Source organism: Puntigrus tetrazona, chromosome 22 (assembly GCF_018831695.1).
Source record: "Puntigrus tetrazona isolate hp1 chromosome 22, ASM1883169v1, whole genome shotgun sequence".
NCBI lineage: Eukaryota > Metazoa > Chordata > Actinopteri > Cypriniformes > Cyprinidae > Puntigrus > Puntigrus tetrazona.
In genome coordinates, this window is record NC_056720.1 from 1,886,949 (window position 1) to 1,907,985 (window position 21,037).

At 37.9% G+C, this 21,037-nt stretch overlaps 2 protein-coding genes and 2 long non-coding RNA genes across 5 annotated transcripts; all 4 read left to right on the plus strand.

Moving 5' to 3' along the window:
* Positions 1-662: 662 nt before the first annotated feature.
* On the plus strand, positions 663-4,561 carry LOC122328120 (GTPase IMAP family member 8-like; the record flags this gene model as incomplete). The annotated part of the gene is made up of 3 exons (XM_043223830.1): positions 663-1,019; positions 2,665-3,291; positions 3,555-4,561. Coding segments are annotated over exons 1-3 (1,980 nt in total), but the record flags the coding sequence as incomplete, so codon positions are not given.
* Positions 4,562-5,403: 842 nt separating this feature from the next.
* On the plus strand, positions 5,404-7,360 carry LOC122328033. Of its 2 annotated transcripts, XR_006247747.1 has the most exons (5): positions 5,404-5,503; positions 6,080-6,213; positions 6,498-6,633; positions 7,056-7,149; positions 7,226-7,360. It is a non-coding gene; the product is annotated as an uncharacterized LOC122328033 (long non-coding RNA). The 2 variants fall into 2 exon arrangements; XR_006247746.1 differs by lacking the exon at positions 5,404-5,503 and having other exon boundaries at positions 5,799-6,213.
* A 5,883-nt stretch (positions 7,361-13,243) lies between these two features.
* LOC122328051 lies at positions 13,244-14,543 on the plus strand. The gene is made up of 2 exons (XR_006247766.1): positions 13,244-13,517; positions 14,068-14,543. It is a non-coding gene; the product is annotated as an uncharacterized LOC122328051 (long non-coding RNA).
* A 274-nt stretch (positions 14,544-14,817) lies between these two features.
* LOC122328023 (interferon regulatory factor 6-like) lies at positions 14,818-20,084 on the plus strand. The gene is made up of 8 exons (XM_043223746.1): positions 14,818-15,082; positions 16,150-16,343; positions 16,438-16,622; positions 17,249-17,335; positions 17,416-17,637; positions 17,792-18,184; positions 18,482-18,603; positions 19,669-20,084. Exons 2-8 carry the CDS (start codon positions 16,159-16,161, stop codon positions 19,885-19,887), a joined length of 1,413 nt encoding a protein of 470 aa, XP_043079681.1. The 5' UTR covers positions 14,818-15,082; positions 16,150-16,158; the 3' UTR covers positions 19,888-20,084.
* The last annotated feature ends 953 nt before the right edge of the window (positions 20,085-21,037 follow it).

A 21,037-nucleotide genomic window follows, 5' to 3' on the forward strand; every position in this document is an offset into this window, starting at 1 on the left:
ACCACACTATAGTGTTGACTAATGATGAAGAGACACGCGGATCAATATTCATTTCTAGGAACAAAGCCATTCATAATTTAATAAAGGAGTGTAAAGGAAGACATTTTAGGTTTGTTACAATAAACCTCGGACAACGCTCTGAGATGTTCAGAAGGATAGAGAAGATGATCAAAGAAGAACACAAAGAATATCTTATCTGCAACATGTATGAGGATACAGGTGATAGTGTTTTTTAATGGTTTCTAAAACTTTCCATCATATTGAACAATAAAATATTTCTGTTGATGTTTTAGGAAGTGTACCACAGCTGATCTGAATATTCTGTCTCTTTATAGTTTCAGTGATGCCTACTGGAAAAGCAAAGCTGAACATTGTGCTGTGTGGAAATGATTCAACACTAAAGAGTTTTGCATCTAGAATGTTTAGAGGAACAATGATTAAACCAATGAATAAACTTTTACCGCAGGCAGAGATGAGTAAAGTGTGTCAGAAGAGAGAGGGAATGATTCATGGACGTCAGGTCAGTGTACTAGAGCTTCCAGTTCTCACTCAGCTCTCGGAGGAGGAAGTGATGCGGGAGACTTACCGCTGTTTGTTTCTTTGTGATCCTGGAGTTCATCATTTTATCTTTATTATTCCTGTCACTCCACTTTCTAATGCAGACAGAGCAGAAATGGAGAAGATTAAAGGAATATTTAATTCTTATGAGCACTTCATGGTGCTTTTCATTACTGATCTCACTGTTGACCAAAGTGTGATAGATTTTGTAGAATCCACAGAATCTCTGAGGATTGTAAGTCTCTATGGGAGTTGGTACGATGTGGTGGGCTTGAAGGACCAGAGAAACTCCAGACAGATCTCAGACCTGCTTAATTGTATAGAGAGCATGAAGACTGAACCCTATTCTCTTCAGACGTACATGAGAGCTCCAGAGAAGAGAGTCAGACATGAACTAGAGGAGAAACTAAGAGTGAAAGACAATGAAATTAAAGAGTTACAGCAAAAGATCAAGACACTGGGTGAGTGCATTCATGTATTTATCTGGATCTCTGTGTAACATGCATTCTTTTTTGACTCATTAAAGACTACTCTTGCTGCTGCATTCTAGAGGTCTGATAGAACTAGGAAAAATACCTAAGAGCACTGCAATTACCAGCCTGGACAGAACAAGAGCTTGAACAAGAAGTTGTGTAGCATGTTTAGGAAGAATGGGGCCTGATTGTTTAATGTTGTATAAAGCAACTCTGAAGGGCCAGGCAGATTTAACAATGTGGTCTGAGAAATTTAATTACATCTCCAAGGTTTCTTTAAAGAAGTTATTGTTGATGCACCTAAATGGATGGTGAAATTGAAGTAATGAAGTAATGAGTTTGCTGATACCGAAAGCTGTTTTGTCTTGGCACGGTTGAGCTGAAGGTGATCCAGCAAGAAATATTTGTTAGATATGCTTAGATATGAGCAGCTATGTTCAAATCCTCAGGATAGAATGAAAGGTAGAGTTGACTATCATCAGCATAGCAGTGATTTTGAAAACCCATGTTTCTGATTGAACCTAGTAATGTCATGTAGACAGAGAAGATAAGTGGTCCTAGAATTGAGCCCTGAGGCACCCCATTAACTAGATGTTGGAGCAGTCTGTAGTTCCTTAAAAGTCCTGGCATAAGAGTGGGTTTCTTAAGTAGTCAGGTGATACAAGCCTTTTTAAATGCTAAGGGAGAGACACCAATGTGAAAAGATATATTGATGTGTGAGAGTGCAGGTACAACTGAAGGAGAAATGGCTAAAAGAGATGAGACAGAATAGGATCAAGCTGACAAGTAGTAGGATGACAGGAAAAGGTGAGTATAGAGACTTCTGTCTCAGAGATTGGAAATAAGGAAGGTGGGTGTGTGTTTGCTGGTAAGGTGTATTTGTTAGTTTGTGGTGTGGAGAATTGTGTGTCCTTAGGGTTAGGGTTATGAGGGGATTAGAGTGTTATAATTGTATTAACAAAGAATGTTACAAAGTTATCAGCTGGTAGATTTGATGAAGGTAAAAGACAAAAGAGGCAATAAAATGTAATGTGGGAGTTTGGAAAATTGTTAATTTTGTTGTGGCAGTATGTTCTTTTAGGAGTGGATATATTAGCAGAGAAGAAATAGACTAAACGATGCAATTTAGGTCAGTAGGATTTTTGGATTTGCACCACACCCTTGCTGCAGTCCAGCATTTTGGACCATGCTCATGGAGAACATCAGAGAGCCATCAGAAGACATGGAACAGAGTGGCCAGGAAGAGAGGGGGAAGACAGTGTCTAAACAAAAGATGAGAACTGTTTAAGGAGGAAGCAACGATGAAACCATATCAGATAGGTGATAGGGTAAGAGTGAGGACATGTCCTTCATTCTTTTTAAGGCAGTTCACCATGCATTTTTTTTAATCATCACCACTAACACTGCACTGAGATTGGAAATTCAGTGTGATAGACAACTGAATATAAGCAACAGAAATATTACTATGTTGCTGAATGTGATTTTTGTAAATACTCACAGTAGCGTCAGTCCTTAAAAAAAGCCCTTTGGCAAGTATTACAGCTTGTAAATGCTTTTTGCAGCCAGACTGCAGTAATTATGACATGATGTAACTGCAATATTATTTTATAACTAGTTAATTATTTTGTCATAGATCCAGAGTGTGTGAAGCTGAATCTGGTTGTGTGTGGGAGTAACAGAGGATTAAAATCCTTAATCTCAGAGCTGATCCTAAATCAGAGCGAGAGAAGATCAGATTCAGAGTGTGTGAGGAGAGACGTGGAGCTTGATGGATGTCAGATCAGTCTGGTGGAGCTTCCAGCTCTGTTCAACACTCAGCTCTCAGAAGAGGAAGTGATGCGTCAGACTCACCGCTGTGTGTCTCTCTGTCATCCTGGAGTTCATGTCTTCATCTTCATCGTTCCTGATGCTCTACTTAATAATGAAGACAAAGCAGAAATGGAAAGGTTAAAGAGAATATTTAGCTCAAGAATCAACAAACATCTCATGATCCTCATAAAGCAGAGCTCAGATCATCAGACAGCAGAACTAAATGAAGAAACACAGTCTGCCATTCAGAGTTTAGGAGGTCGACATCATTTCATTGACCCGAACACACAAGTGTCTGTGTTGATGGAGAAACTGCAGCAGATGGTTGAGGAAAACAGCGCTGTTTGTTTCTCCACAGAGACACTGATGGAAGCACAGATGGAAAAACTGCTGAAATTTGATGAAATGAAGAGGAGAATCCATTCATTAGAGACGAGGTTTCAATCACAAGGTAATGATCAGAACATCTGCAGCTCGAGATTCATAATTGCAAAGGTCTACACAGATTTGTCAGAGAATAACATTATTTGCGGAGATGAGAAGAAATAATATGATTAGCATGTCAGCATTCCAGTGATTTTTAAAACACATGTTCCTGATTGAACCTAGTAATGTCATGTAGACACAGAAGTCTTTAGTTCTTTAAAAGTCCTGTCTTAAGAGCGTGTTTCTTAAGTAGTGGGGTGATACAGGTCTGTTTACATTTTTCTTTAGATTTAAGAGAAAGAGAAGATGAACTGAGGATTGTGCTGCTGGGAAAAACTGGAGCTGGGAAGAGTTCAACTGGAAACACCATCTTAGGAAGAAAAGTGTTTATTTCAGACATTTCTCAAGAATCTGTTACTAAAGAGTGTCAGAAAGAGACAGCTGAAATTAATGGCAGACACATTACTGTGATCGACACTCCAGGACTGTTTGATACTGAAATCAGCAACAGCATCTCAATGATCCTGCCTGGACCACATGTGTTTCTCTTAATATTACCAGTGGGACAATTCACTGAAGAAGAGGAAAAATCTGTGCAAGTCATTCAAAAGACTTTTGGTGAAAATTCATTAAAGTACATCATAGTGCTCTTCACCAGGGGAGACTTTTTGAAGAACAAAATCATTGAACAGTATCTGGGAGAACCTGGATCTACCCTTAAAAGCCTGACTGAAGTGTGTGGAAACAGATACCATGTGTTCAATAACGAGACTAAAGACCAAACACAGGTGACTGATCTCCTGCAAAAGATAGACAACATGGTGAAAGAGAACGGAGGGAGTTACTACTCATGTAAGATGTTCAGAGAGATGGAGAGAGAAATACAAGAACAACAGAAGAACATACTGATGGAGAAAGTGAAGAAACTGAACAGAGAAAGAGAAGAACTGATGAACAAACATGACAAAGAGAAAAAGTGGTTGAAGATGAAGATGGAGGACGATCATGAGAAAGAGAGAAAGAGAAGAGAGGATGAATACAAAAGAGACATTAAAGACTTAGAGGATCAAGAGAGAAAGTTGCAAGAGGAGATGAAGAGAGAACGAGAGGAATGGGAGAAACAGAAACAACAGGAAAGACAAAGAAGAGAACAAGAAGAAGAGAAATGGAGAAAGAAAGAAAAGGCGATGTTGGATGAATATTATCAGAGACTTAAACAAGAGATAGACAGAATGAAGATGATGATGGAGGAAGAAAAGCAGAATCATGATCAAGACAGAAAGAGAAGAGAAAAGAAGATCAAGAAAGAAAAAGAAAGAAAGAGCAGGAAACATGGGATGAATATTACCAGAAACTTGAAAAGAAATAGAGAGAATGAACGTGGCGATGGAGGAAGAAAGAGAGAATCATCATAAAGAAAGAAAGAGAACAGGAACAGTATAAAAAGACAGACATATGAGAGGAGATGAAGAGAGAACGAGAGGAATAGGAGAGAAAATGAACAAGTCATCCTGGACACCTGTGTGACTAACATATTTTACTTACATAATCATTGTGTTCTAAAACAGAAGCAAATCAATCCAGTACACAGTAAAATAAGCAGTGTAAAAATGCAGTGTTAAATGTTATTAATTCTAAAAGAGTTAAATTAATAACCAACAGTGTTAATAATGTTCTTTTGTAGTGTAGTTGCAGGGGTGCTACGTGGTGTAATTATATTTTTACACCTGAAGTGCAAAACCCCGCCATGTTATCTTTGCCCCTCCCTTTTACCCGTCGTGAAGACGAAAAACGCCATTTTATCCACATGCCAGCTGCAAGGTGAGGTCTTTCTCTTTCTATGCTTAAATTAAAATATGTTTTTAACTACTCACTAACTTAACTACTTTTTAGGAATGAAGATGCTCACAAAGTTAAGTTCAGAAGTGAACAGAAGTATGTGAAAGTTTCTCACAGCGATTTGAAACTTTCCGATTTTCTGGATGAAGGTAATTGCATTTGTAATTTTATAATAAATTTTAAGCTGAAAATGTCAGTGGTGTTTGCATAGCTGCTAAATTGAATCTTATTTCGGTTCGTTTACAGCCTTAGTGAAGTTCGCATCAGTGTCTCTAGTAGGCCCGAGGCCCGCCTTTCTGACGAGTCTGGCACTGAAATAGACGAGGACGTCTTTGAGGACGTTCTGAAGCAACCGAATTTGGGTGTTTTTCAGATACTATTGCCAGATTCTTCAAATGGTAATGTATATCGTCAAAATGTACGTAGCTGAGCATAGGCGAGTGACATGTGGTTGACACAACGTGAGCTTATTTGTTTTTCAACATGCGAAAATTGACACAAAGTTATTGACTGAAATTTCGTCAGAGAACATCAGCAAAAAAACAACCAGAACGCTACAGCAGAACTGTTTTGTGTCTCCGAGGTTTCAAGTACTGAATGAATCTACGTTTTCAATGAATCAATTGAGTCAATGATTGACTTGCCTCGCTTTTATATCGAATCAGGCATTTGAATGAATAAATGACTCGCTTATTAATAGTCATTTACCGCCATCTATTGGTGACTTTCCACAATATTTTTAACTTGTTTGTTCAAAAAATATTTAAAACATAAATCTCTCATTTGAAAGTCGCTAAATGACTGAATGTAAAGTAATGACATTGATACATTTTGAGATTTATTTTCAGCCAAGGCGGCTCAATCATGCTCCACAACTTTTTCAATATTAAATTGTAGTGAACAACTAAACTTCTGGAAACTTAACTCAAATTAACTCGACTAATTTTAGTGTTTTTTTAATTCTTTCTCAACAGAATTGACCCATGTTCCTTCACTAACAAGTGAAGAAAGCTCAATTGAGATTTCAAGCAATGAATCTGATGACACCATTCTTCTAAGTGATGACAGCCCTACAAGAAAGAGGAGAGCTGAAGATGAAGCAGGAATTGTGAGTGTGTGTCTGTGCCTTGGATGTTATTCAGTAAGAATCTAGAATTGTTACTTATTTTTTTAAATTATATTTTAAACATTTTAAAGAAAGTGCCTTGTTTTCTGATAATATCTCACTGTGTCATTTGTGTTAACGCATGAAACTAAAGTGCAAAAGTTCAGTCGAGTTTACCAAATTCATGTTTTAAGATTTGATCCAGGTGCAGAATCACAATGTGACTACACAATCATCACACAATGTTTCCTGAGATGGGTTGTTCATTGTGCTTTGTAACTTTGCAGATGGTCAAAAAATTCTGCAGACTAAACCTGGTGGGGATGGAATCATCAGAGAGTACAACAAAACCAAATGCTTATCTGACAGCAACAGGAGAAAGATGGTCAATATTCTTACTGCAGATATGACTGAAAAGCACAGGTAACTTGTATTTTAAGTATTCTTTATTCCAGTGGTCATGATTTCCTAGCCCAAAGCATAAAAAAGGACATGATTTTTAAAAGATTATTTGTGTCAGGTCATTAAAAGGTTAATTCATTGAAAATATTTCTTTCTTTAATTACTTAACCCTGTTTATAGAGGTTTAGAAAGCTCTTTTACATGTGTGGGAAAAATACAAAACTGAATTTTTGGTGAACGAGCACATTTAAAAAGGCATCAGGATAAAATTTAATGTGACATTTGTTCTTCTGTAGCAAACGCCTGTGACATTCAAATTCTCATCTTGATGATGCAATTTTATAAAGTGCAATGTGTTAACTGCTGGGAAAAGTTAATTTTAAAAGTTAATAATATTATTTAAATTTCAATTCATATTTGATTGTTTCTCTATAATATTACAGCTCATCTCCACCCAAACAAGTAAGAGAACTGTATGCTCAAGGAATCATTGCCCTGTTTCCATATCTTAGGGATCCATATGCAAAGCTTGGTTATGTAAGTAAATTAATTAAATGAGTTAAATAAGTATGTGGTAGATTGATGTCTTATTTTACTTTAAACATTTTTTAAGGAACATTATTATGACCCTCAAAGTGGACAAGGGTACTTGTCATGGAAAATAAAGAACATTCAGAGGAACAGTGCACCATCAGAGATCCGTAGATGTGTCCCCCAGTCTTTTGGTGGCCCATCTGCGCAGAGAGAAAGCTTCATTCAGCACAGAAGTTATCCTGACCGAAGAACAGTATAGGAAGCTGTTTCTCTTATGAAGCATACTTCAGAGGAGGTGACAGTAAAGGTCAAGATGAGGGAGACATTTCAGTATCGTAAAGATGGTTCATGACCCAAGCAGATGCACTGATGTGCTAACTGAATTTCCACGTTATTTGGATATTAAAGGCCTGGTAAGAACATTTGAGTTATTAATGTGATTTAGATTATTTTTCTGTGAATTAAGGACAATAGAGAATATCTGTGGTGATTTAAAGTTATATTGATTATGCATTGTAAAGATAATAAATTTGCCCTTAGTTGCTTTTTTTTTTTTTTTTCTGCTTTGTTGGGTTTTACAGATTGAGCTGGATTTTGCTTGTCTTTTTGGTGAAAAGACAGCAGCTAAGTTTTTAGAGAGGTGGCCAACTACATTTATGCCGAAAGTCATTCAGCAGAGCAAGGGGCTTAACTCCTCCCAAGAACTTCAGGACCTGATTCACTGTGCAGAATCGGCTATGGACACTGAATCAGATGAAGACGGTAAGCTGGTTTTTAACAAGTTAATAACATAATAATGTACCTTACTGATTGTTTTTGTTTTTCCCTAAAATAACCGTGTCTCTTAGGATGGGGTAGCGGTCTTGCTTCGATTCTTCTTTTACTTCACCTAATTCCACCATCACCACAAGGTCGCAAGAGACCTGGGAAAATGTCGGCATCTCAAGCTGAGAAACACATTGTGATCTTCAAAAAGGTAAATTTGGCATTTTCTGTATAACCTGTCTGCTTCAACTTCAACCCAGTTGTATTCATTGTAAAACTAATGTAGAAACAAGCAAATGGAGCGTTAAGGATTGTCTTTGTTTTATTTTTAGACAGGGACTAACATGCAGGAACATCTTGATTCAATTAAAGAGAGCACCCAGCCCTACCTGCTTGCTGTCGGGACAAAGAAAAGCAGCATTCATGGATACTACATCATCCTCGACAAAAAAGCCATACCATGCAAGTCAGTGAGTGGTCTTGCTGCCTTTGATGAACTGTTCAAAGCCCACTTTGTGTTTGGTGCCTCGTACAATAAGGTGCTTCACAACATGTACACCTTCATACAAACAACCGTTTTTGAGATCGACATTGGCAAAGTAAAAGAAAGTCCAAGGGTTGCTGAGCTCCGAGCCAGGTTCATGCATTAGAGGTGATTGCCAGCTAAAATGATTTGTTTTGTTTGCTCTTGTTGCCTGGAGAACACAAATTTGCTTGTTCGACATTTAAAACTAATTCATGGTCTATTTTCTGGCAAATCGCTTCATTTAAAATGTGGACAGGCAGGATGCTGTTTAGAATTTGGAACATATTCTGGGTTCCGCAAACATTTAAATAGAGTTCATGAAGCAAGTAATGAAGTTCCATTACATGTTCAAGATAGTGCTGTTCATGAAGCAGTTGTTGGGCAATCTAGTAGTATTGATGTGGCTACATCTTCAAATGTCAGTTCCTGCCAATATCCAGTAAAACACCACGGAAATGTGTGCATCAGCAATAGCACAACTGCAAGCTGCAGGTGTAAGTCAGACTACTATTAATACGTTTGTTATATCTATGGAAGAAGTAGTTCAGGACATCCAGGACCAAGTAAAAGAGACAGCTCTTCGTTGCTTATCCTCACAGAACACAGACATTAAAAGTGAAGTGGAACAGTCATTTCAGACAATTGAAAACCCTTTTACCTCACTTAATTCCATGTCTAAACGAAACTCATATTTTTCAAGAAAATGGGAATTGTCCAGCCTGTTCAGAAAGTACTTGGTGTCAGATTTGACAATAGAAAAAACAAGTCCACTGGATTATATGAGCAAGTTGCAGTGACTGACAAATTTGCCTATGTCCCAATTCTTCAAACCTTACAGAGCATTTTAATGCACCCAAAGACCTCATTCAGGTTTAAGTCAGGTGTACCTAATAAAGATGGTATTTACTGTGATATTGAAGATGGACTATACATAAAGGGTCACCCCTGTTTTCCACTGAAAAAATGCACTTCAGATTCAAATGTTTTACGATGATTTTGAATGTGCCAATCCATTAGGGTCAAAAAAGGCATCCACAAATTGGGAGGTATATATTTTACGTTAAGAAATTTCCCACCACAATTTAATTCGTCTTTAGCCAACATACACTTATGTGCACTTTTTCATTCCCAAGACATAAAAACATATGGTTTTGATTCAATTTTAGAACCTATTGTCAATGACATAAAAGTTCTTGAGTCCACAGGAATACAAGGACCCTCTGGTTTTGTGCGTGGCAGTATAGTCCAAATAACAGGAGATAATCTTGGCTTGCACTGCCTTTTGGATTTGTTGAATCTTTTCGAGCTCTGGAATAGCTGTAGGTTTTGCCTTACTGAAAGGGATGATTATCAAACTGTGTTCTGTGAAGATGAGTCGAATGTTACTTTTCGCACTAAAGAGACCCACTTACGACACTGTGAAGCTATACAAGCAGACCCAACACTACCTCATGTTTGTGGTGTGAAGCGCACATGTTTGCTGAACTCTCTGCAGTACTTCAATATATCAGACAATTTTTCTGTAGATTTAATGCATGATGTTTTAGAAGGCATTGCACAGTTTGGAGTTAAAACTTGTTTTATGTTATGTACAAGCTAATTTTTGACAGCAAAAGAGTTAGATGGAAGATTGCATTCATTTAATTATGGGTACATGGAGAGGAGAAATCGGCCTCCTGCTGTAAAACTTGATGATGAGAGCAATGATTTGGGCATAAACGCAATACAGTGTTGGTGTCTACTCCGTAATGTGCCACTCATTTTTGGTGACATTGTGCCCCAAGATGATGAACACTGGCAGCTACTATTACTGTTACTACAAATTGTAAACATTGTATTTTCTCCTGTTTTAACTGAGGGCCTTACTGTGTATTTGAAACACTTAATTGCTGAGCATCACAGGCTTTTCAAGTGCTTGTTTCAGACAGAAACCTCCTGCCTAAGCATCACCTAATGATGCACTACCCCCGATGTATACGAAATATTGGACCCATTGTTCACATGTCATCAATGCGCTTTGAGTCTAAGCATAATTTTTTTAAGACACAGCAAAAGTGTTTTAAAAACATTACTCTGTCACTTGCAAAAACACCAGAATAGCATGGCATTTACATGGGAAACCTTTAATCATGACAGAATAGTGCTTGGACCAGGAAAGACTGTTTCTCTCTGTGACTTAAGTGAAAATGTACAAATTGCATCCAAGTTGAATGTTTCTCCTCAAACAGATGTTCTCTCAGTTAAATGGGTAAAGTATAATGGAACCGAATACCGTTCTGGTTTAATTATTTGTGGTGAAGTAGACATTGATTTGCCAGTGTTTTTAAAATCAAAGATATTGTTGTTAAAAATGAATTTGTGGTACTGGTTGCATCACCACTCAAAACTGTTTGCTTTGATGATCATCGTTATGCCTACAGAATTGAACCAAGACACTGTGAATCCTTGAAAGTGTTCAATGTCACTGAACTAATTTATTACAAACCTTTTGATATGCAAATGTCTTATGGGTCTGATAATTTCTTTTGGTTTGTTGTACCTTACTGCAGTCTTGTTACTACTTAGCTGTCAATGCAGGTCTTATTTCAAAATGTTTTTATTTGATCATTTTGACAAGTCGGAACTGTATACATGTTTTAAAGTAGCCATTTTGCCCATTTTGTAAATAAACATGTTTACATGTTTACATCTGTGTAAAGGATTTTTTTTAAATATTTGAATGTATTTAATACATATTTTGCACCAAATAAGAACACTATGAATAACAGTAATCTAAAAATAAAAAATAAAATAACACTAGTGGTGTTAAGTGCCCCATAGTGTTAAACTTCTAGTACAATAACAAGTGTAAATAAAAACACTCTCAGTGTTGTTTTTTAACACTTTATGGTGCTTTATTTACACTATAAATTCTACACTACAGTCAGTGTTATTTTTACTCTCGATAGAGTGGGACCATATGTGCTCCAAAGAAGTGTTAAAATTAACTCTTTAAGTGTTATATTAACACTGCTTATTTTACTGTGTACGGACAAATTTAGAACATTTTGTTGGCAGAACCTATTTACATAAACCCCGCCCACAAATGCCTGGCTGCTATAAAACACGTGTATATATACGCTTTCAGGTTGTGAGGTTGTGCTGATGAAGTGATCAACACATGTGCGAATCTGCCTTTGTCAAACTTTTCCTATTACATACCAAATCAAGAAGGCATTTATTTTCAAAGCCTCCTTAATAATAGGGTGTTTAACAAAACAGGAGTGCTTAGATGTAGGTTTTGCTCCCAAAAAAATATGGCATATTCATCTAATAAAATGTATATGATAATTACACTCAATATGTCATTGCATACTGTTTTATAATGTACTACATTATTGACATATAAATAGGCCTATCTAAAGAAAATGCTGCTAATTATAACCGAATTTAGCATTATATATATGTATTTTTCAGATAACTGTAACTGCAAAAATATAATTGTTCAGTTAAAGACGTCTCGGTCTTGATTCAATTCTTTCAAATATGTCAAGTTTATCAATTATGAAATGAGTTCAATAGGGCAATATTGTATTGTATTAACAAGCCTTTGTAGAAAGAATAGTGAGTGCATTTGTAAGGTACCAGCATCGACAGCTGTGCTGAATTGTGTTTGTCACGTGACGATTAAGCATACTACTCTCAAACATGTATAGCTATTATATATATTATATACTGTTTCACACACTACTCCTTAAAACAGTAGGCAGTATGCACTATGTACAGGGTAGTAAGCAGTAAGCAAGCGTGTCTCGCATTTGATGGAGCGTCATCTAAGCTGGTATTTTGGCTTTATATATAAATATATGTATGATAATACTCCTATGGAGTTTACAAGGTTGAATAGGCTGGGAAACATTGTAACACGAGTTTAAATCGGTGATTCCTCTGTATACCACTAGAGGAAGCCCGCACACCACACTTTGAGTATCAGCGCTTCATCGTCTCTGTAGAGAAGATGAACGACTCAAAGTCTCCCCATGTAGTGCAGTGATATGGTTTCTCTGTAGTGTAAATCCTCTCGTGTGAATATCAAGAGTCTCATTTAAGTCTGGAACAACAAGAACAATAGTTAGAAGTAACAATATGAATAAATCAAAGTGAAAACTGACAACAGCTACAGCAATTTATGATCATTTTGACACATTTTTGAAAAATAAGTTATCTAAATTAAAAATCCATTGCTTCTGTAGTAAGAACTAATCAATGCTTGATCAACTCCACAATTATAAATATTTGTCTATATTATAAGGATAATATGAATAACTATTTTAAACTAAACAGGCCAATATTTTTCCTTCAACACAACTGCCATTCTATTTCTTCCTTTTTCTTTTTCATCCAGGAAGTGACATTATTTGAACATTTGATTTTCAGTCTGTTTAATTTTTCAACTCTTAGGTATTTTGTTGTTCTGGATCTCTTACGTTCTCTCTGTCCTTCAGATTTCTCTTCTTCCTGATGCTCCGATGCTCATCTTCACTTGTAGACACCAGCATTTTTTACTGAACTGCACAGTTCTTTTATTTATCCTAGTCCGATAAAACCTGGTGCTATGTAATGCTTAAATGCATTTCATAAAATGATGTTTATTTTGTTTCTCTTCGTTTTTAATACCAATAACCAAATCGGGCCAGAAGTAATCTAAAAGTAATCCAAACATAGTCAGAATGCATATAGTTATGTATGTGTGTGATCCTCAGAACATCTGTACTGATTTCATGGAGTACGTGTTTGGTTCTGAAGGATGGTGGTCAGCAGAAGCTGCGCTGGTACTTCAAGCTCTTCGACGTGGACCGCGAGGAGCTGCTGCTCATCTTCAAGGTCTCTGATGGTCCTGTGATGTTGTGTTTGTCTTCAGCTCCACCTGCTGGAGTCACAGCCTGCGTGTGAACTGAAATCATCTGTGTGAGAGGATCTCCACGTCACAGGAACACTTTCACATGATAAACTTTCATCTGCTGTTGCTTTTCTGCTGCAGGCCATTCGTGCCATCAGTAGAGTAGAGCAGGAGATCTCAAGATCGACCTCAGTGGAGACGGTAATCTGTCTGTCTATCTATCTAGACAGTAGATATGCAATAATACAATAATGCATTTTATTTAAAAGACGTTTTTCTTAAACTCAAAGCACTGCAATAAAACACAACAACGAAAAGTATAATGCAAATGACAAGATTTAATTAAAAGCAAGCGTAAATAAATGCATCTTAATGATCCAAGGTTGCTCCATTTGTGATATTAAAAGGAAGTGCATTCTATGATTTGGGGCTTCGAATGAAAAAGCTCTTTCCCCCATAGTCGTAGGTTTGCATGAAGGCTGCTAAAGTAAAAGATCGAGCGTATGAACTCATTTGAGTGCAAAGATATGCTTGTGGTGATGTAAAGATATAAAGACCATATTTATAGATCATCTGGAAGCCTATATGCTCTAAAGCGAGTTGGGCCCAATACGGAACCCTGAGGAACTCCCTATGGAGAGTGAAATCAAACAAGAACCATTCTATTGAAATCAAGATATATTTATTGTCTGTCTGTACATTAGTTGTTCTAACGAATTCATGCACAAATTATGTAAATGTGTGTGTTTAGGTGAGGAGTTTATGGAGGGCGTTCAAGCCGACGACGTTCTGTTGAAGATGTGGATGCAGACTTTGGTTCTGATCCTCAACGAAGATGAGACTGAAGATGAAGATAATGGCTGTTGTGCTGGTTCTGCAGCAGGTCACTTTGCAGCTCGTTTCTTGTGGTGAATTTCTCGTTTAAAAAACTGAACTTCACCATCAAGCGAAGAGGTTCAATTTTGCATTTTCAGTTCTTTTACGTAATCTCTCAGAATAACATTAGCAACTGAAGCTAGAGCAAACCCCGTTTAAGTGCACTTGAACACACCAAAACCTTGAAGCATTCCTGTAAAATACATCATTCTTCAGTCCTGCCATGCATGTATGTGTGTATATAAGGATAATGATGTTATGTTAAAAAATGTTATATTCTGTAGAGAACATTTATAATGCTATTGTCATTTTACACTTGGATTCTCTTTTGAAAATAAAACACGAAACCTTTTCTGTGCTTGCAGATACGATGAACAACCTCAAAATATGTCAGATGATCTTTTGAACTACCTGACAATCAATGCAGTTCTGCGTGCTCGAAATATTTGAAATACAATGTAGATTACAAGTAAATTAAACCTAAACTCAGATTTTTCTGATGTATTATTTTCTCAGCGCAAGGGTTTGCTCCCGTGTTTGCTCAGATCACGCATTTTAAGCGAATCTTAAAGTAAACCACGAACGCAACTCATAAGTGTGCGCGTGCTGTCGGCGGGCGCGCGCGCGTCAGAGCAAGGCGCGTGACGTCACGGCCGTACCTGAGTTTCGGTGGACGGTGAAACTTTGTAGCAGAGATTGAAACGCACGAGAAACGCGCCTCTCCCGGTTTTCTCACGGGCTCGCGGCGAAAGTGCGGGCGCGTTGTCTGATCTGCGAGCCGTTTATGACGACTTAAATCAGTTTAATTCACAAAGCGGCTCGTTTTCAGCGGCAGAGGCCTCGGGATTGCCGTGTTTTTTTCCTGCTTTGGCGCTTCCTGAAACCCTCAGGTGAGCTCCATTAATATCTAAAGCTCATTTATATTTAATTTCTACACGCTTTCGCTCGCACTCCAGTTATATAACACGCTAGATTGTGATTTACTGTCGTAATTTCTGTCTTTTTGTCGACGGGGGGAGGATATGAGGTAGTATCGAATATGAAAAGTCACCGTCTGTTTCTTTACTCGATTTGTTGACTTCTGACTTGTTTCTGATCATTACCTTGAATTAATTATCATATTAAATCTAATTATTAATATGAGCTTCGTCTGGTCTGTGTTATGAAACTTACATCTAGGCTTTTAAATCTCAATGCTGCTGCTAATAACATATTCATAATTTACGTATTAATATAAAATTATGTATTACAACAATCTATTAAATATAACATCAAAAAATTATATATTTTTTAAATTATTAGTTCTGTAGTGTTTTCCCTTACAGAATGCAGTGTTACTTTATTAATAGGAATGCTATATTACTATTTATCATTGATTATAAAATTATAATATATTAAAATATGTATTACAAATACAAATATAAAATAAAATACTTTTTCTTACTGCAAATATTAGTCTTTGTAGCCTGTTTTTGCCTAATTTCTGCATTTTTTTGTCCTCATTATGAAGATCATCATGCTAATATATTTTTAGAGATCATTATAATGATGATGATGAAGTATATCATTTTATTTTTTTTTTTTTTTTTTTGTTTACTTTGATTTATGTTTATCCTAATCCTCAACTGAAGGTCATATTAATCATGATGTTTTGATTAATTATTAGAATATTTTATAATATTTGTGATTGATTGCAATTAATTATTTGATAATATATTGTTGATTAATCATTTGCTAATATACAAATGTAAAGCATACTTAAAAAAAATATATATATATATATATATATATATATATATTAGTGTGCATGTATTATAAAATATATTAGTAGCCTCTCTTTGCCTATTACTTTAAAATGGTTAAAGTAGTAAAATAAATAGAATAATTATAAGGGCTCTATAAAACGCACTAAAAGTTGAAGCGTGGTGTGAGTGTTTGGTGACTGCTTGATCTCCAGAAGGCCGTGATGTCCTCTCACCCTCGGCGCGCGCGGCTGAAGCCCTGGCTCGTGTCTCAGGTGGATAACGGGGTGTTTCCGGGTCTGGTGTGGCTGGACCGCGAGGCCAAGCGCTTTCAGATCCCCTGGAAACACGCCACGCGCCACACGCCGCAGCAGGAGGAGGAGAACACCATCTTCAAGGTGAGCGAAGGGCCTCGGCCCGGGGACGAGGAGGGAGCGCGACGGGACTGACCTGTGTGTGTGTGTGTGTGTGTGTGTGTGTGTGTGTGTGCCGTGTGTGGCCAGGCCGGGAGGAGTATATCAGGAAGGCGTGGACGAGCCGGATCCGGCCAAATGGAAAGCGCAGCTGAGGTGCGCCCTGAACAAGAGCCGCGAGTTCAACCTCATCTACGACGGCACCAAAGAGGTTCCCATGAACCCGCTGAAGATCTACGACGTGTGTGACATCCCTCAGACCTCCAGCAACCCCGGTAACACACACACACACACACACAAACTTAATCATGTGCTGATATTTATGAAACATTGCGTTACGCATTTTACTTCTCTTTATTTCCAAATATAATTTTTTTTTATAAATCATTTGTGGTTTTTGTCTTATCGTATATATTTATTTATCTTTTTTTTGCACAATTTAACAAATTTTATTAATACAAAAGAATAGTTTTAATCACTGGTTTATGTATTGTAAATGAAAAAAAGTGCTATTATGAAGAAAACCATCATTTGCATGTTATGAACTTTTACTTAGATTCTTGTTGTTGAATTAAACACATTTTTTGATTAACTTTTTTTTTTTTTTTGAAAACCCTGTTATTCCCAAAACTGTATTATTTTAATAGAAAATAAAGGAAAATATTAAAGAATAAGGAAAATATTTTTAATTGCATATTATGATTTAAGTGTATTGTTTTTGTGTGATTTTATTTTTGAATTAATAGAAAAATTTAATTTGTACTTTTAACATTTTAACACTATATATATATATATATATATATATATATATATATATATATATATATAGCCCCAAAGACAAGGTTTAATTTCAGTCTCTCTTGTAAATGTGTGTGTGTGTGTGTGTGTGTGTGTGTGTCAGGCTCTGTTCCCACGTATGAGACGGACGGTGATGAAGACGACGTTCCTGACACCCCCGAGCCTCCTCCTCCTCCGTATCCTCCTCACGGTACGGCGGCGTCCCACGATGCTCTCAGGTGAGCCTGCTGTGTGTGTGTGCTGCTGACCGAGTGTTTCTGTGGTGTTCAGGCATGAGCTCGTCCCCGCTGGCCCCGGTCTGGGCGTCCCCGGGCCCCGTGTCTCCGCTGCAGCCGCCCAGCTGCCCTCCCCCCGCCCCTCCCCCGGCCGAGGTGTGGCCCAAGAAAGAGCCGCAGGACGTGGAGATGCAGCCGCCGCCGATGGAGATCCAGACGCCCACGCCGCTGGACGCCATGTTCGCCACGCCTGAGACCTGGATCAGCTCCCTGCCCAGTACACACACACACACACACACATCATCATTTTTCATTCTGGATGCGATTTATCATTTGATGGCACTAATGAAAAAATAACAAATGAATAATAATTAACGTGTTTATACATGTTTAATGTATATTAATGTCAGTTGTTGTTGTTGTGTGTTCAGTGACCGACCTGGAGGTGCAGTTCTACTACCGCGGGAAGGAGGTGTGTCCTCCGGTGACGGTCAGTAATCCTCAGGGCTGTCGTCTGTTCTACGGGGATCTGGGGCCCATCGTCAATCAGGAGGAGCTGTTTGGCCCCGTGAGCCTGGAGCAGGTGCGCTTCCCCTCCACCGAGCACATCTCTAACGACAAGCAGCGTGTGTTCACCAGCCGCCTGCTGGACGTGATGGACCGAGGACTCATCCTGGAGGTGAGCGGACACGACATCTACGCCATGCGTCTCTGTCAGTGTAAGGTGTACTGGTCCGGCCCCTGCGCTCCCAACCCCAACACCCCCAACCTGATCGAGCGCCAGCACAAGGTCAAGCTCTTCTGCCTCGAGTCCTTCCTCAGCGGTGAGTGATCGCTCCTTCCCTCAGTTCTGTTTCTTTCATTTCAGTTTTTATATATCCGTTTGAAGTTTTCTCACCTTTTTTTTTAAAAGGTTGAATTTTAAATTGAATTTTGGGTTTAGCACGTGGAATTATATGAATGCATAAACAACTTTTTATTTATGTTTAATAATAGCCTTAAGGTTTTTTTTCCTTAAAATTCTGTGAGTTTCTGAGTTTCAAATAATATATTGTTTTATTATATTTTATTCTTTTTTATTCTATCTTTTTTGTAATATTAGTGTAATTAACTGTGTTCAGGTGTGATCGCTCACCAGCGCGGCATGCTTTCGTCTGAGTCTCCGCTCTTTGACATTCATCTGTGTTTCGGGGAGGAGTGGCCTGATGGCAGACCCCGAGAACGTAAACTCATCATGGTGCAGGTCAGACACTGCACACAGTCTTACTCAAACACAGGAAATGTACACATACGTGCACAGAGGACTTCTGCTCATTTCTTTTTTCTCTCTGTGTCTCCTTGTGTGTGTGTCTCTGTCTCTGTCTCTGTGTGACTGTCTCTGTCTCTATGTCTTTGTCTCTGTGTGTCTTTGTCTCTGTCTCTGTGTGTCTTTGTCTCTGTCTCTGCGTGTCTTTGTCTCTGTCGGTCTCTGTGTGACTGTCTCTATGTCTTTGTCTCTGTCTCTGCGTGTCTTTGTCTCTGTCTGTCTCTGCGTGTCTTTGTCTCTGTCTGTCTCTGTGTGACTGTCTCTATGTCTTTGTCTCTGTCTCTATGTCTTTGTCTCTGTGTGTCTTTGTCTCTGTCTGTCTGTGTGTCTTTGTCTCTGTCTCTGTCTCTGCGTGTCTTTGTCTCTGTCTGCTCTGTGTGTGTCTCTATGTCTTTGTCTCTGTCTCTGCGTGTCTTTGTCTCTGTCTGTCTCTGCGTGTCTTTGTCTCTGTCTGTCTCTGTGTGACTGTCTCTATGTCTTTGTCTCTGTCTCTATGTCTTTGTCTCTGTGTGTCTTTGTCTCTGTCTCTGTGTGTCTTTGTCTCTGTCTCTGCGTGTCTTTGTCTCTGTCTGTCTCTGTGTGACTGTCTCTGTCTTTGTCTCTGTCTCTGCTGTCTTTGTCTCTGTCTCTTGTGTCTTCTGTCTCTGTGTGACTGTCTCTGTCTCTATGTGTCTTTGTCTCTGTGTGACTGTCTCTGTCGGTCTCTGTGTCTTTGTCTCTGTCTGTCTCTGTCTCTATGTGTCTCTGTCTGTCTCTGTGTGACTGTCTCTATGTGTCTCTGTCTGTCTCTGTGTGACTGTCTCTATGTGTCTTTGTCTCTGTCTCTACGTGTCTTTGTCTCTGTCGTTCTCTGTGTGACTGTGTCTGTCTCTATGTGTCTTTGTGTCTCTGTGTGACTGTCTCTGTGTCTTTGTCTCTGCGTGTCTTTGTCTACGTCTGTCTCCGTCTGTCTCTGTGTGACTGTCTTCGTCTGTCTCTACATGTCTTTGTCTCTGTGTTTAGGTGGTGCCGGTGGTGGCGCGGATGATCAGCGAGATGTTCTCGGGCGACTGCACACGCTCCTTCGACAGCGGCAGTGTGCGGCTGCAGATCTCTATCCCGGACATCAAGGACAACATCGTGACGCACCTGAAGCAGCTGTACCGGCTCCTGCAGACGCACCAGGGTCAGGAGAACTGGCCGCTGCCTCCCAGCATGCAGCTCCCGCAGACACAGCACTGACCCCGGTGACCGCTTTTATCAGCCGCTGTCTCTGATGGCTGAGCTTTTAGCTGAGCTTTTACTGCAGACCTATGTTACGCGTGTGAACTGCTTCTCGCACTTTCCCTTTTAACCGCATCATTTGTTTGACGTCCCATCATGTAGATTTATGTAATAATGTTCTATGGATTTATCAAATAAAAAGAGAAAAACACAAACTTTCTTAGAGATTTTGTTTTGTCATGGGGATTCAGTATACTTTTGTCATTTTAAAATAAAACATTCAAATTATATATGTTGTATATGAAATGAGATGCATATAAAGCATATTATTGGTTAGAGAATGCTATTACATTCCAGCTATAGTGTACATGTTTTATCTAAACACATAAAATGTAGGTTTTGTAGGTAATGTAACTTGTTTCATGTAATTGAAATAACTTGATATAATTGCCTATATATGTAATTAGTTAATAAATTAAGTGAATTATATTTTGAATATTACATTCCATAAATATATAAAAACGTAATTGATTAGTAAAATTTCTCAATATTTAGATTTTTTTTTCCAGCCTCAGTTTTCAGATTTTCATATATTTGTATCTCAGTACTAAATCTCATTTACTGTACCCTTACTGTAAAGTGTTACCCTTATTAGGTTTCAAGGTCCAGGGGTCACACATCTTTCTCATATTTTGTGATATATTTTGTCTAAACACATTTATAAAATGTTCTCAAAACTTTATTCAGTGACTCATTTATTGTATAATGTCTGAATATTTCTTCTGTTAAACACGGTTATCGGCATGTATTTATATATAACTTGTTTCATATAATATGTTTTTATTAACTGTGTCTAACATTAGGACAAAATGTGTGTTTAAAAAGGTATATCCAAAAATATTACTGTTATATTTGTATGCATTTGTTTGTAATATTTGGACATATATTAAGCTGTCAAAATAAAATTGGCTACTTAATATCTAAATATAACACAAAACACATTATTTTAATGTTTTATGTATTTATAATATATATATATATATATATATATATATATATATATATATATATATATATATATATACACCATGTAGATTTATCAAACAAGGCTGGTTTTCTAACGTGAAGCAGATCTTGATTAAGCTCATATCAAGCTGAATTGCTGATT